This window comes from Acanthochromis polyacanthus, chromosome 12 (genome assembly GCF_021347895.1).
Source record: "Acanthochromis polyacanthus isolate Apoly-LR-REF ecotype Palm Island chromosome 12, KAUST_Apoly_ChrSc, whole genome shotgun sequence".
Lineage (NCBI taxonomy): Eukaryota > Metazoa > Chordata > Actinopteri > Pomacentridae > Acanthochromis > Acanthochromis polyacanthus.
In genome coordinates this window covers 14,583,696-14,600,629 of record NC_067124.1, presented here as the reverse complement: position 1 = coordinate 14,600,629, position 16,934 = coordinate 14,583,696, and the positions used below count along the sequence as shown (strand labels likewise).

At 40.8% G+C, this 16,934-nt stretch overlaps 1 protein-coding gene across 7 annotated transcripts in view; it reads right to left on the bottom strand.

The window, feature by feature from the left end:
- Positions 1-16,934, bottom strand: part of LOC110958594 (RNA-binding motif, single-stranded-interacting protein 3) — a 134,160-nt gene that overhangs the window by 84,909 nt on the left and 32,317 nt on the right. For 5 of the 7 annotated variants that reach the window (XM_051957003.1, XM_051957004.1, XM_022205195.2 and 2 more), the window contains one exon: positions 7,357-7,541. In XM_051957003.1, the coding sequence (XP_051812963.1) occupies positions 7,357-7,541 (185 nt within the window). The remainder of the gene's footprint in view (positions 1-7,356; positions 7,542-16,934) is intronic. The other 2 variants (XM_022205194.2, XM_022205198.2) reach the window with 1 other exon arrangement.

The window sequence follows — 16,934 nt, the reverse complement described above, 5'->3', positions numbered from 1 at the left end:
TCCGCTTTTGTGGGAGAAGATGTAGAAATAAAGTATTGATAACAGATCGGATGATGAAGAAAGGAGACTGCAGAGAGAGTGTGTGGACTAAAGAGGAAAGGAAAAGTTCAGAATGTCCTGTTCTGTGTTCACGTCCCAGCTGGAAAGCCTTTGCTAGATTCCAGCAGAAGCCTGGATTGAGTTGAAAAAACATCGACCTGCACTTCACCCAACGGCAGCGACATGTGAGACACTCATAAAAGCTACTGAAATGCTTAAAACATACCAACACAGGATGAAAAGGAGCCAAACACTTGGAATCAGCACTTCCTTATTCCTCTACTTTCCACTGCGCCTAGAAACAGTGAGTGGAATTGTTCTGAAACAAATCTGAGTAGTTAATTTGCTATAAAATCCATAAATCAAGTGAAGTGTGAAGTAACAGTGGAGCAATACTATAAAAAGTATGACAAGGTGATTTAAATGACAGCAAGCGTGGAAAGTGCCTTTTTCAGTGCCTTTGTATGGATCGGCCAGGATTTTGGGTGAAATCCCTGAAAACTGAATGACATACACATTCTTTTTGTGAATTTGGTTCTATAGATTTTCGCACTTCAGCGTATTTTTCAGTCTTGCAGCAGCACCTCCCTGTCTACAATACTTCTTTGTGTCATGAAGTATCAACTACTCCACAGGAGCTGCTGGCTAACCTAAAATTCTCTATTTTCCTTGACTTCACAGAAACGCTACAAAGCTCCACAACATAGTGCAAAGCCAGAGAAGAATGCCTTTCCACAGCACCGGTCGGGGTTGGGTTGGTGGGGAGTAGAGCTGACAGACTGGCTTTCAGTGTGACAATTCTTTCAGGACGAGGCTCTGTGTCCTCTTCAACACATGGAGACTCTTTAGAATCCTCGCCAAAATGGAAGTTTTGATTTCTTACACAGAGAACAGTAAGACGGCTGAAATTGACAGTATTTTCTCGACTGCTGAGATTCAAGGAGGAACGTCAATACGAAACTCGGTGCGCCGAGTTTTGGCAGGCTTGACAAAATCTGTGTGCACCCTGGCTGTGCTCGTGTGTGTGAAGTGTTAATGACAGTCCTCAGAGGGCCCTCGCAGCATCAGAGAGGTGTTTTCATTCCCTTGTGGAACGGCGTCAGCCTATGGATGCTGAGCGTTTGATGTCGTCTGAATCGCAGTTCGCATTCGCAAACAAACACACATCATTTCTTCATCTCTGCAGGACGTCTATGAGTGAATGTATACATTATATATACGTGCATGTCCTACGTAACGCTAGGCTGTGTGTGTGCCGGCAGACGTGTGCGACGGTGCACGCTTTAGCTCAGGTTGGTCTCTGTGTGTGGTAGCTCCTAATTGGGGATCCGATACAGCTGTCTTGTCTCGTATTTCCCTCATTTTTCCCCTCCTCTCTGCCAGTTAGACTCAAACAGACAAACACTGAGGGAGGACAGAGCGAGTGCATCGCTTCACAAGTCTTCCAATTCACTCCTCATATGTAGTTTAACATCCTCATGCCGTATAAAGAAATTAAGTCTTGGGCTGTTTCCATGATGAATAGGCAATGCGCTGTGAATTTAGAAGATAACTTAATGCCACTGAAGCATTAAGCTTTTCTGCCAAAAGGGTTTTATCTGAAGTTTAAACCATGAGCTCCGAGGCAATCTGGTTAGGTGAAGCATTCAGGAGTTCTAGCAGGAGACTAATATGTGGTTATAACAAGGTAAAAAAACTACATTTTTACACAAAAAAGAGACTTTTCAGGTCAGAGCATTGGCTGATATTTTTTCCTTATTGTTACTTTTCTTTCATCTGATAATGCTGTGGGGTAGACGGCAAACTCCTTCCACAAAGATTTACGTCAGACCAAATAGTTGGGGAAACTCTATCTTTTAAAAACAATGGTGGATAAATTGAGTTTAGATGAGTTTAATCTCCGCTGCATCTCTGGTCATAGTTCTTCAGAGAAGAAAGTTGAATATCTTCTCCATTTAGGATCCTAAATATAGGATCTTTTTATCAATAAAATTACAGTGAATTAAGTTTAACAACACCTGATTTCTTCCAAAGGAAACACCGACCCTGAGGTTGCTAGTAAAGAACTCGGTGCAGTGACTTGTCTCACTACATCAGAAATTGTAAAGTGGTTGTCAGCGTGGGAATGTCAGTTACAAAACGATACATGATTTTTTTTGGACACACTTCCCTCCTACTGCAACACTGAAAGGGATTTCTGAAGGTGTTTGACCATCTGAGAAGCTCTTCTGATGAAGCATACAGGCTACTGGAAACTTTAACAAGTTGATTTGCTAAAGTTCGCACCGGAAATAGCAAGAAGAAATACATAAATAAAACAAGTGAGTCTTTCAATATCCCTTCTTCACAGCAGATATTTTACTTGTCATAGCCGGGAAAGCATAAGTGAAGCAAATAGTTTTGACAGTGGCTCAGCTCCATTAAAGACAGAGTAAAAGAAACTAATTGAAAGCACCTTTTGTCAGTTTTCAATACCTGCTAATGGTCTGCTAGCTAGCTGTCCTTTCTGCAATAAAGATCTTGTGTTCACAGGCCAGGCTTTGTAAATGGGATACAAAGTGCCTGTGCGCTGTGCATATTCATGTTTGTGCACAGGACAGGGGGAATAAGAGGGAGGGTAAATCTGCAATATGCTAACTATCAGATTATGCTAACCAATCTCTCGCTCAAGAATCTCAGACTTCATCTTTAAGTGTGCTTTACAGCAGGTCAGACTGCACAATACGAGGATCGTGGAACCAATTCAAACAACCCAACCTAAACAGAATGTAGTCGTTCTTCATAGTAGTTCTTCTGCATAGTTTCCTACTATGCAAAGCCAAAATGTCTGCCGTGTCAAAGAGGAGTAGAGAAGATCAATAATGGCATATGATCTGTATAATATGAATAGTTATTTGCAGACCACAGATGCAATCCTGTAATATCACTTAAATGGAAAACTATCCAAAACTCAATGCAGCAAAAGTTGGTACAACTTCTGTTCCTCAGATTCAAATATTCTACTTGTTCAGTACTTTGTATGCACACCAATATTTTTGGAAGATACCAGTGTTTCAGAAACTTCTGGACAGATGTTCTTCTATTCTTCAGAGACTTTTTTTCAGCTTTTGATGGTTGTGTTGCTCTGTCTTCGTCTAAAATACATGAGAGGTGTTCTGTTGGATTCTAGTCAGGTGAAGCACATGGCCAGGTCATAGTTTTCACTTTTTTCTTCTTTTGAAACTCTTGTGCGGTTTTGTCAGAGTGCTTTTAATCATTGTTGTGCTGGAAGATTGCCGGAATATTTGCTGGGAGTCATCAAGTCAGCCAACATTTTGGTACATCCGCTGACATTCAACATGTCATTTTCCCAACACCTTTTGCACTCATGCAGCCCCACATCATTACTCTTAATTATGTGCTTCACTGTCAGGACTATGCATCCATTTTGGCAGTTCTACCCAGATTCAAGCCTAATATACTGGACTCTGCCTGAATCAAACAAGTTTATTTTGGATAATTCCCTTATTTTGGCTGATTGGAGCTTTTCTCAAGTATGTGTCAGCATGTACAGAGATAGAACAAACACTTCTATACGTTTATCATTATTATTGCATAGTGTCCCTCTCAACCTGCCAGCCAGCGGCAGATGGGTCACCCCATATGAGCTGGGTTCTGCTCAAGGTTTCTTGTCGTTAAAAGGGAGTTTGTTCTTGCCACTTTCACCTTAGGGCTTGCTCTGGGGGTTCAAGCGTATGGGTTCGGTACATCATCTTGAGACAATTTGAATTGTAGTTGGTGCTATACAAATAAAATTGAATTGAATTGAATAGTAACAATAAGCTGCACTTTAAATTGTGAGTAACAGTGCAGTAGATAAACCAGTGTTTCAACCTATAAGAAGCTTGTCATTCCATAGAAAAATGGACATCGACTGACAATTTAAGTGGATCTTTTCAAGACGGCAGTTTAATTGGTATTTCGGGGAGTTTTTCTCATAAAAAAGTACGATAATTAAAGACGTCTCAAAGGATAAAAAGTTTGGGACAGAAAGATATGTCTAAGGTTTAGGTTTTGTATCAATCAACTGCTGCCAAGACAGCAAGCACTATTTTTTTTGTGAAATTCATGAGCCATACTGCAGGTTTTAGTGCAAGATTAAAGCTGTTCTAACTCAGCTGTTGATGATTCATGAGAGATCTCAAAGTTGTTCAGCCTTTTTTATTATCCTTCAGTGATTTCTCCTTTCAGTGGTTAAAACATAGAGATGGATGGATGGATGGATAGATGGATAGATGGATAGATGGATAGATGGATAGATGGATAGATAGATAGATAGATAGATAGATAGATAGATAGATAGATAGGAGTTTTATATCAGTGGCAAGCATGAGAGAGAGCGACAGAAAGACAACAAGTGTGAGTGAAAGCGAGTGAGAGAGAGAGAAATTGCCCTTGTGCTCTGCTTTAGATTCCGGTCACGTTCTGCTCTGTCCCCAGACGTTAAAAGTGTGTCCATAGTTTGGGCGACCGGGGGAGTGATTGGAAATGTCAGCTGACAACAGCACTTTTCACTGACACTCTGAGAACTGGCACAGAGACAGAGAGAGAGGGACGGGGGTGTGAGGTTCAGAGGGAGAGAAGGATGGAAGGAGGAAATGAGCAGGACGACAGAATGGGACGGGAGAGGATGGAGCTGGTGGGCAGATTGGAACACACAAAAAAGCCACGTTTTTGCAACAATAAGGATGAGGATGACATTGAGTTGAAAGAGTGTGTGGGTGTGTGTGACAGTGGCAAGGGACTCTCCATCCGCTATTCATTGTAACTGTGTGCATGAATGAAATGCTTGTGCGTGTGTTTTCATATGCGCATGCGTGCTCGTCATGTCAGAGAGTGACAGGAAACTGCCACTCAGTCTATTTCCGAAAGCCGGGGAGATTTAGAAAGCCGGCGCTGGTAACTGCTGCCCAACCGCCCACGCACACATCCCCCCTCCCTCAGTGACCTTTCCTAAATGTTACTGGCCACTTGGCACACTGACTGGGCCTCTAATGAAACTTTTATTGGCCCCCATTTTTCACCCTGTTTCTCCAGAACGCCTCCAGGGCGAAGCTGAAATACAACAGGCTTGAACTGCAGCTGACACGCAGAAGGGCAAGGTATGGTGTGTGCATATGTGAGGCTGTCTTCACTTTTTATTCCGTCTTTCTCTTTATTCCAAAATGGATTACAAGCGTTGGAGAGATCTTTTTAAAGGCCATACCTACAGAATAACATTCGCTTTCAGTTGGATGACATACTAGGGGGTTACTAGGAGCAAACAAGACCCTCTCTGGGAAAACTGGTTTATCCCTTGCATTACATTCTGTGTTGACACAGTTTGTCCACTTGGGGACAATTGGGACCAAAATGAGCAGGATGGACTCTGACTGCTGTCGACAGTGATTCTGCTAGTAAAGTTTCAGCTACTACAGTTGACGAATAATCAGGAAAACTACATCATTCACCAAAATATTACCAAGAACAGAATAGACAGAAGTTTGAGGATGTCATCTAGAGGCATATCAGCATTTTAGTGCAAATATTTCATTAGCACTAACCTGCTTACTGCCAATGCTGAAGTAAGGTCTCTATTAAGGATTTTCAGTCTTAATATTTGTTTTGCTTTTGGAGGAAATTCTTAAAATATAAAACAATTACTTTAAGAGGAAAGTCTATGCCGAAAAGCATATAAAAGATGTGTTTCTCATTTTGAAATTAATAAACCACAGAATCACAGAACAATCCTGAGCCATGTCTAAATACTGTTTAAACTAACTATGATGGGAAACAACATTACATAGAACAAATAACAATCACAGACTAATTTTTTCATCTTTTTCTTTCTTCAATCTAATTTATTTATATTTCTTTTTTTAACCCACTAGCTGGAGAAAATCAAAAGAAAAGTTCTTTACTAAACGGACCTGGTGGTGAGATTGTTTTTCATCAGTAGTTGTTTACGGGCTCAAGGATAAACTCTCAGTCACTGAGTTTAGATAGTTTTAATCATATGAACCACAAAGCCCCCTGTTGGGTTCGAAAGGCAGGCGACTTTTAATCTTTTTAACTTTTTAATCAGAGCCAGAAACACTGGATTTTGATCATTCAGACAGTCTTTGAACTAATCATGTGTGACAGTGAAGAAAATGAACCAAACAGAAGCTAAAAAATGGGACATTTCATCAAAATCACTTCATTTCATGTGTCTCACTTAGAAATTTGTCAAAAATAAACTATCTGATCTAACCTGATTTTGTAGATAAATTTTAAAAATGTTTTCAAGTATAAAAACATTGTGCTCATGAGAAACTCAACTGCAATCAACAGTCAGTGTTTCAGTAATTTTCCAGTATTAGTCACATTTAGTGTCATTTAGAAAAATGTTGTCTATGTCAAGTCCAGTTTTTTTTTTCAGTTGTCATAAAATAGCAAATGACAGTACTGATTTTTATGATTTGTGGCATTATCTTTGAGTTTCATGTTTGAGTTCTTTCCATTTCTTAATGGTTGTTCTGTTTCCATTGAATTGCAGGGAATTATATTGCAGTGGAAATTGAACCCACGGTGAGTAGACATGTAACAGGAGCAAAAAAATCCCTGGGCCCAAAGCACAGTGGATTAAAATAAACAATAGATCTGACGGGCTATCCTTTCATCACTTACAAAATCAGCCTTGCGGATCATTTCTAAAATGTTAAGATGCTTGGCAAACATCATTGCAATAGCTGCTATGAAACGCAGTGGCCAAAGTCATCACATTTCACATTGAACTGGTAATTCAACACAATTATATTTCTCTACAGCTTAATTTTATTACTACAATCATGGAATCTGTGGAGTGACTCACCATGTTCTCATTAAGGCAAGAAATGCCTCGAAATGTGGGTAAATCTGCTGATAACTGAGGGGCTTAAAACTCTCTTTTAAACACTGATGGACAGAGGGATGCATTTGTGTGTCCTTGTGTGTGCAGATGACGCAGTGCGGAGGGGAGCGGATGGGTTAGGCCCAGCTGGGTTGTGTTTTTTCCTCTGAGGAAGCAGGGAGGAGGAACACGGAGGTCAAGAGCAAACTGTTGATACTCATTATAAGCTGCTGTTGGACTCACGCAACACTAATTACCACAAGCTGAAGTGAACTGAGCAGGAATGAAGTGAACCCAGCAGCACTGAAGGACGCTGTATAATGCCTCTGCAGAACTGGGACGGGGCCAGAGCAGATAGAGCAGAATAGAATAGAATAGAATAGAATAGAATAGAATAGAATAGAATAGAATAGAATAGAGGAACTCACGGCTGGCATAGCTTGATGAGGTCCTGGTCGGTGGTGGCGGGCGGCAGGCCTCGGATGTACAGGTTGGTCTTACTAAGTTGCTCCACTAGCCCTCCTCCCTGACCTCCACCTCCACCTCCTCCTCCTCCTGTGGTGCCGGGGCTGGGCGGGGCCATAGGTGGAGGGGGAGGAGCATAAGACTGCTGCTGAGAGGGAAACACAAAAAGAAGAGGGAAAGGTCACTTAAGGTCACAGCACAACTATTTTTCATGCATTTGCTGCATTTCTGCAAAACTAAAAAAAGAAAAAAAAAGAAACTAAAAGTTCCTGCCCCACAGTCCTACACAAACAAAACCAAGCTCACATCCCTTTGAACAACACTTTCCTGTCCCACACCAACATCTTGATTCATCAGGAAGTGAATCAAATTAGAGAAGCAGGATATGAGAAATCAGCAGCGTCTGATGATTGTGGTACCAAGCTTTACCACAGGAGCTTGCATCAATAACAATAACATGCTGTGCTGAATCTCAGCAGTAGCTTCTACACTTGGTTAGATTTAATGACGGCATAATAAACATTATTGTGAGTCATGACTGGGGTGACCTACTCAAAGTTACAACATTTCCAATGTTTTACAGAAGGAAATGTTCCAAACCACTGATGATGAAGAGGTTTGTAAAGCAAGTGAGTGTGTGGTTTGCTGGTGGTGAATCAGACTGATTGTAGAAAATCAAATGACATTTTCTTGATACAGTGCAACTTCAAGTTCAGGTAGGTGTCAAACCAAACGTTGCTCCTTATCAACATTAACTTACTCAAACAATTTCCTACTGGGCTCCACTGTCCAATTACACAGCTCAATACTGACTAAATGGCTTAATAAGATGACCATTTCTGGCAGGGAAGAAGGGCAGTGCAGGCATTAATGAGTGTCTGGCACTGATGGCCCCTGCCTGCCCGCTGCCTTGGGCAAACTATTAGGTTAAGTTCGAGGGAAGTAAACAAGCTCGGTGGCTCCTATGACAACAGTGTTCAAAACAGCCTGTCTGCTGCCTTCATGTTGGGAGCAAAACAGCTTCACTGGCTTGACAAAGAAGCCCGGTCTCAGGATTGGTCCCACCGTTGGAAAGGAGACGGAACAAGTTCAAGAAGCTGCTGCAGTTTGAGATGATCACAGCCTGGTTCCAGTGTGATGAGTGAGAGAGACAGCGAGAGAACGAGAGAGAGGCAGGTGAGACGGCGAGAGTTTATGTGCTTGGATGAGTCCTGTGTGTGTGAATGTGCACCCACGAATGCAAGTGAGCCTGTGCGAGCTTGTGCGTGTGAGCCAGTGTTTGTGATAATGACAGGCTGTCACCACACAGCAATGTGCAGCCTGAGCCAGCTCTGATATTAATCCATTACCTGTACTTCCCTCAAACTGACACACAACTCCTGACACACACACACACACACACACACACAGGTATGCTGGCAGCTCCGACAGACAGCGCTAACAGGATTCAACACATGTGCAGCAGACATGTAGCAGTAAATGGAGACGGTGCTGCGTTATTTACAGGCCGCTAGCTCACACTAACAGCCTCGAATCAGCCTATAAACACTCCACAAAAACATGACAAAGTACAGAGATGAAAAAAGGCCACATTGCATAATACGTCATTTTAATAGTTGTGACAAATACTACTTTGTATTGCGAGCATCTCTTACATTTGCAGTCTGGTATTTTTTCCAGAATATCTCCCAATACAGCGTTCACAGAGAAAATATTGTCTCCGTCTGCAAGCTATTGAAGACACAAATGCAAAAAAACATGAAGTGCAAAAATGGAGTGAATCTAATCAATGAATAAATCAATCCATCATTTTACTTAACAGGGAGGAGATCGATTTTACTGGACATGTGAGTGCTTGCCAGGCAGTGACAGACACACTGGTATATTTCATTATTTTAAAAGATTTTATTTTCAAAATCATGAATCAGTAATTGCAATCATCTTAAGTATAGACGATTGGCTTTTCTTCAATCATGATAAATGGGTAGCCATGTGTATAACAAATTGCTTTATGCAGGAAGCTTCCTAAAAGAATATCATGCAATGCAATAAAAATATGTTTCCATTAAATTAAGATGTGTTATCTCATTGTCCATCTCTTTGCATAATGCTCTGTTCCTGCCGCTCTCTTTGAATAGTCTTTCAGAATCACTTCATTTTCAACTTCACTGCTATTGTCCAGTGATCTATGTGCCAGCATTCTCCTCCCATCTCCACCTCATCTGGTCTGTCCACTGCAGCTCAACCAAAGTCTCTATCAGCCATCTGCTAAACTTTCTCCTCTACCAACAGGATTTAGACCCCAAGAACTTGGTCTTCTGTTTGCCAAAATACTTTTATTAAGAATGCTAGTGGTGCTGCAATATTTATTTGTTCTTTACCTCCAAATGATCTCTCTCTGTTGAACTACATTCATAACTATGTTTTTGTTTCATTACTGTCCAAATGTTGCTCCTTCTTAGCCAAACTATCATATATTAATGGCCTTGGACTCATCACCCTGCTAACCCTGAAAATAGAGAAGAAGTTTTGAACATGTTGGGAAAAGTTACAAATGTGATATTTTCCTAAACGTGACCAAGTAGTTGGAACTGGATTACATTGAACAAGAGCTGCAGTTTACTTTGCTGCTTTCTGCTGTTTGTAGGATTGTTTCCTCTAAGCTCAAAACATACTTTACCAAACAATAACCCCAAGTATCCTGGCTGAAAGTCCTGGGCGTTGGGTTTCTATCATTACCATCCATTCAGTCTCATATTATGGACTTCATTGCTCTTTCAAAATGGAAATGCTTCCTCTAAAATCACATTCTTACCTTTCTGGATAGAGAATAGGCTATGTTTCTTTACAAAAAATGCAAGCTAGTTGCATAAGAACATTGTTTTTTGGAAACAGGGTTGATTAATATCATATGAGATACAAGAAAATCTCTAGTGAGAAGAGCGTATGCATTTTTGCGCCTGTGATCATGATAATGAAAACCTCACAGCTTCAAAGCCTGAACTGTGTTGAGAGCTGCCTCGATATGAGCCTTTTAACAAAAGGTTTGTGTACCGACCACCTCTGCAAGATAACATGGATACGTGGTTGATGGGAAGTGTCAGACACAAATAAAAGAGCCCAGGAAGAAATCTGAAAGGGAAATGTCACTGGAATAAAAGCTATACCTGCTTAAGATAACATACACTGCATACTTACAAACACAATGCCAGCACATGAAACCTATGAAACCGGACTGTTAGCATTTATTAACACACACACACACACACACACACACACAATGTCAGCCTTATCTCAGTACATTCATTTTATTCCACTGTGGTCCGGAGCAGAAAACAGCTTTTCTTCACCGAGATGTCCAGGTATGCACAAATGTACAAAATTTCTTTGCTTCCTCTCGTCTCGCTGACACAACACACACACACCTGATCAAAGGCCTTGCCCAGGGAACCTCTTTCAGCCAATTTGTGCAGCTGTCAGCACTGGGGCTGATAGTGAGCTGTGTATGTAATGTGTCAGAGACTGTGATAGGGAAATCCTTTGAAACATTAAAATCTCTCTCTCTCTCTCCAGCATCCACATTTTCTCCTCTCCTCTGCCTCTCTCGCTCGCTGTCAAATTTGACTCCACCATCGCTCAGTCTCCTGCTCTTTTCACCTCCATCCTTCCACTTCCCACGTACTCGCTCTGTATTTCTACCTCCTCTCTTTCTCCCAGTTTCTCTCTTTTAAGGATTAGTCTGCAGTCGCAGTGTGTGGACTGAAGGCTGCCTCTCAGCTGGTATTGTTGACATACTTAGTACAGTGGAGCAGCTCTCGCAGTGGGAAAAAGGCTCAGAGGCAGCGACACAAACTGTCACACAAAGCAAACACAGTCACTGGGTTTTTGGGGATTTCATGCACGACTGAGCCATGAAACAGCAACACACAGAGAAACATTGCTCCAGTGTGTCATATATGTGCATGCTGTTAACAGCCTGCTGAGCATATATTTGAGCAGATAGTGCATTGCAAAGAAAGCTGAGCATTGAGCACAAAGGAAAACATATAGAGTTGCCTATTCAAGACAGTGAATGAGGCACAAAAATCTATATGAGTCAAACAATGAGCCACTGTCGGTTAATTTGATGGCGTGACTGTGTCAGCTTTGTTTTTTTGAAGGAGCACCCTGGGAACTTTTCTGTAAAAGTCGACATTTTTGGTTTCAAAACAAGTCTGAACTGCATGCTGCTGCATTAACCAGCATACTTAGAGCTGTGTGAAGTAATTTGGGGAAGGTTTTTCCCACATTTCAGCACTAATATTGGCTCAAAAACATCACAGAAAGGACGAAAAAAAATGGAATATGTCAAAATCAAAAAACATCATTCCTGCTAACTTTACTATACCATTTCCCATCTATCTAGTAAAAAAAAAAAAAAAGCCTTAAAAAATCATCGAATGTTGATAAAATGCTAACAGAAGCTGAAAATTACTTCGTAGCTTTCTGCTGTTTGCAGGAGTGATTCCTCTGAGTTTATTATTTACTTGCCGCATCAAGCAGCATTAAGCTCTCTTAAATGACAAACACTGGGCTGCAAATACTGTGCTGTGGCTCTCTGCATCACTGTTAATGGGTATGTCTATTTGAAACTGTGATAAACTGAATGTATTGTCATCTCAGATAGCCCAAACATAATGCAGCACAGAATGGTCCGACTGCAATTTAGCATCATTCTGTTGCTGAGGACGAAATGCTCTGGCTTGTGTGTATTACTTAAAACAATTACAGCTGTATTGGGTGCGAGGGGAGCTGTTTTGGTGGAATATTTGCATGCAAGGAGGAGGAAAATGGCTAATTAACCCAAAAATGGTGGTGCACAATCAAAATCCTCAACAAAACTACAAACTGTAAATGTTTGCTATTTGAAAACGGGGGCAGAAAGGAAACAAATGTGTGTCCAGTGGTGAGCTTAGATCCAGAGACTACGTTTGGTGGAATAGTAAAAGCGACTTGTGCCTGAATTTTAGAATGTTGCCACTTTAACAGATTAAGCCAAAAAATCTTATGAAAGGGCTTTAAGGTTCAGGTGTATCATATTCCAGCTGTGGTCCAGCTCGTTTGTAGCTCTGTTGCGATTTTACTACTCCACCACAACTTTTCCTACAGTTTTCATGTTTTACAGGGTTTTTAACACGTTTGCAGCTTGTTTAGATGCTTCGTGGCTTTACTTGACTGCCTTTTGTGTCTCCATCTCAAAATGCAGCCGCTGCCATTAGTCTGCATTTTTGCTCATTTTGATTACAATCAAATTTATCATATTTCAATTCAATATATTCAATATACTTTATTGTCCCACTTGGGGAAATTTGTCTTGGACTCAGAGCTGTGCTACCAGTATTGCACAAAAAACACATAAAAACAATATTGCACATAAGACACATAAAAAAAACAATATTGTGCATAAAACACATAAAAGCAGTATTGCACATAAAACACATAAAAAAAAAAACAGTATTGCACATAAAACAGTATTGCACATGTCCCAAAGGTCACACATGACACAACCATACGCTATAAAAAATTAAAAATAAAAATAATTGCACAATCTTCGGCCTAAGCAGCGTTGTTTAGGAGTTTGATGGAGGTTCACAGTACTTCAAACAGAGGAGAAAATATACAAATGAGATAAATGATACGGCAAATTCACCGGCGTCAAAAAACAGAATATGTGCTGGGAGAGAGCAGAACCACTTCACTCCCTCCTCTTCTCAATTGAATCTTCTTCCTTCCGTCTCAAACAAGCAACTAGTTCTTCTGTGTGTTAAGACGCAGTCGGTAACAAATGAAACGGAGCATTCAAATTATTATTAAGTCAGCTGCTGCTAAGGGATGAAAGCTTGTGTGGCAGAAACAGACCTTGCATGTAAAGATGACGCAGTGTGGAAAAAGGTGGCACAATTTAGAGGCGCTAAATGTTGTTTATTCTTTTAAATGTCACTCGTGCGTATATCTGCAGAGTTTACTGCATCTGCATTAAACCCGACAAACCTTTAATATCTTCTTTGAGACAACAGCTAGCCACTCACACACCAGCCAAACAGGAGCAAGCAGCTAGGGGCAGTCACAATATTGTGAGAAGCAAATAAAGGTAAATAATGTCACATATCTACAAAAGCTTCCTCCAGTTTGGATTGCTCAGATGCTGTGAAGACAACTTGCTAAGGGTGAAGACCAGATTTACTTCCATGAATCCTCTCATTGTAGCAGTTTAAATGAGATTATTTCTTGATGTTTTTGTTGATTTTTAACATCCATCCTTCCTCTCTACTGCTATATTCAAGGATACACAACACACACTATACAGAGGCACAAATGCCTGCAATTAAATGCACGTTCATGCACACAAACACACCTGCTAGTACAATGTACAGCTTCCCCTCGTGTTCCTCAACAGTTCTCTACTTGACAAACAACATGTAGTTCCTGGAAAGCGCCAACAACAACAGCCGACATCCTTTATGACGATCAAACTTATCTCCATTCATTGTGGGTTCGTTTTGGGAGGAGCGACATGGAAGTACGTTTGTCCCACAGAGGGGTGAACTTTGGATGACAGGGAGGAAGAAAGGGGGGAAAAGAAACGCTGTAATAGGAATGGCTAATGAAGAGAATTAGGTAAAAAGAGGGAAGGAGGAAGAGGGGGGGCATGGGAGGGAGAGAGAGAGGGCTGTGATGCTTCCTGAAACACAGAGGAAAGAATGCAGGCTATTTTTGGGTCCGGCACTGAGATTCTCTCATACTCTGCCTCTAAACACAGCAGCGGAAGGGTTTAAGGAAGAGCTTATGAATACATCGGAATGGAAACATGGCACCCAATATACTGTCCTCGTTTGGAGATTATACAAGCAGCTAAATTAAGCACTGGCGGTCGCTTCAGTCGGAAACCTTGAAAAGACAACAAATCATCTTTTCAGGAATTTACAAAAATAACTTGATTGTCAAACTGCTGTGGTGCAGGACTCGTTTGAGTTGAAGATTTGAGGTGTTGCAGGGTATTACAAGCGCAGCACACAAAAGACGTCCTGACATATTTATGTTAGGGGGAAGCAGAGAGGACTGCAGCAAGCTCAGTTAATGCTGTGTGCAGGTATAAATAGGTTTCTTGGAGACAGTCCTAATGATATCCAATACAGGACATTTACAGGTCTCGAGGTGTCAAGTTAAGGAATGTGTAGACCTGAGGTATAGCCGAGTCTGTGATTAGTCTGGAGAGTAAATGATATGCCTGGGGAAATCACACCGTAGGGTTATTTAATAAAATCGTTTCAAAGTCCGGTTCCATGAGCCGCCCAGAATTCTTGGAAAAGGATCGGCAGTTCTTTAACGTGAAGTACAATCATAATCAAGAGCTCAGGCAATCACACAGACCGTCTGCAGGAACCTAGAGCGCAATCTATAGATATTCAGAGCAGACAGCAGAGTGTTACCACTGAAAACTGGTCTTACTAGAGGAGGGATGTGAAAGAACTGCTCTCTGAGTTATTCCGCTTCTGATGCCACAGAAGATTTACTTCATACAATGTTATGCACAACAATATAACAGAAAGCTGTGCATTTTTGGTTCAAATTTTTGAGTAAACTGTAAAAAAAAAGACAGTTTCAAATAGTTTTTAGTAAACAATGTGTCACAAAATGTACATTACTAAGCAACTAAACTTAATTTTTCTGCAATTTCTGAAATGAAAAGATAGCTTTTGAAACCAAAACTATTTGTAAATAATCATGTTTGTCAAATATACCAGTTTGCTAATGTATGCAAGTGAGGTCAATCTGTTCTCTTTTCTTGGAATGAAAAGAACAGGCCACAATAACAGTTTTTTCAGTTAAAATACAATCCTTTTTCTAAATGTTTACAGCTTCTCCTCCATTCTTTGGGTTACTAGGGTGGCTGCGCTTAATATGCTGTATGACTGTCTGAAAAGGAACCGCAGTAAAGCAATTACAAAAATGGCAAAGATATGTTATTACAAGTGTATTTGTGATAGGTCACAAACAAACTTAATCCAGGAGAAAACATGTTTCCCTCAGGAATGCAGTTTATCTGTACAGGCAGGTACGGACTGCTTTTACTAAGCTCTTTATGACCTACGATTATCTATCATGCTCAGAAACATGAGAAGATGTTGATGATGGACCAGCAACTGGTTCAGTCTGATATTTTATAAACTGATATTTTACTTACCAACAATTACAAATACTAGCAAACTGTGTTCACAAGAACTTCTGTTTCAGCTGCTTTTGCTGTGATCATATTTGTTCTTCTTCTCTTTTGCTCAGCCAATTTGACTTTTTTTTTGAAGAAGAAGAAATCTGCTGAAGTTCTCCTGAAGTTCTGGCATGAGTTCAACTGCTGCATTTGGACACTATTTTTGTCCACTCTACTGCAGAAGTAAAGCATTTGTACCCTTCAGTGATGGGGAGGCCTTTCTGAAGCTCTGATGTTGTTTTAGACACTCTGTCAAACGGTTTATTTGATTAGAAATGAAAAATAACTTAATTACAGGCTTTGTGAGGGCCCTCCCTCTTAGGACCCTGGTATTATTCCCCTTCACTTCGAAGTCGCCGCGTGTCACTGGACAAAAACCGACCAGACCGACCGCTGTATTTTATAAGTGCAACACTAGACTTAACTATACCCTTGAGCTGAAATAGTATAATTATTGTAATTTAAGCCTCTTTAAGTTTGCAGACTCTGTGCAGTTTTTCGAGGCAAAAATAAGTGGATATCAAGTTTTACCAGGGTGTCTGCAAGTTTCATCAGCCTAGATTTAAGATCACTGTGAGGTCAGTCAGAAAGGGAAAAGGCTCCACTTTAATTAAAATGCAGAAAGTGGACCTATCAGATTATAGTCTGCATGGCTTATTTAATTTGCCATAAAAAATAGTGCAACGGGAGACTGCAGCTTGTAAGACATTCAAAATCAAATTTAAGATGTGATGCAAGGCAGTTTATTTGACTTAGTATAAAAATACTGCAGTTCACCTTTTAACAGAATGTTTTCCTTGTCTCATGGGGTAAGAAAGCGTTTGTGTCAGTGCTGACTTGCTCTTAAGATGAAGCTTTTGTTTCTGCATTTCAGAACTAGTTTAGTGACAAAGCTACTTAAAGCAATGCTGATCTTGCACGCTGCCTTCTTGCTCTTGCTGTCTATTCATCTATCCTCGTTACATTTCATGTACTTGTACTTACATTCTCGCTTCTCTCTTGTTTATCTGCCACCTCTCCCCCAATTTCCTCTCTTTCCCAAACCGCTGCTTTCCCCGTTCCTCTCCTCTGAAGATCAGGTCATCTAACTTGCTTCCCACTGGAACGCCACGTTCCAGCCTCCTACCTCTCTATCTGTCTTGTTAACATCAGCAACAACAGTATCAACAACACTTGTGCTGTCATAAACAAGACTCACAAACATCCCAGGAGGACATCCAGTTTGGACTTGGTGCTCGCCGACCTGGTGGGAGATAAGGAAATGATGGAGAGCGACTGTGGTAGGTTGCTGAA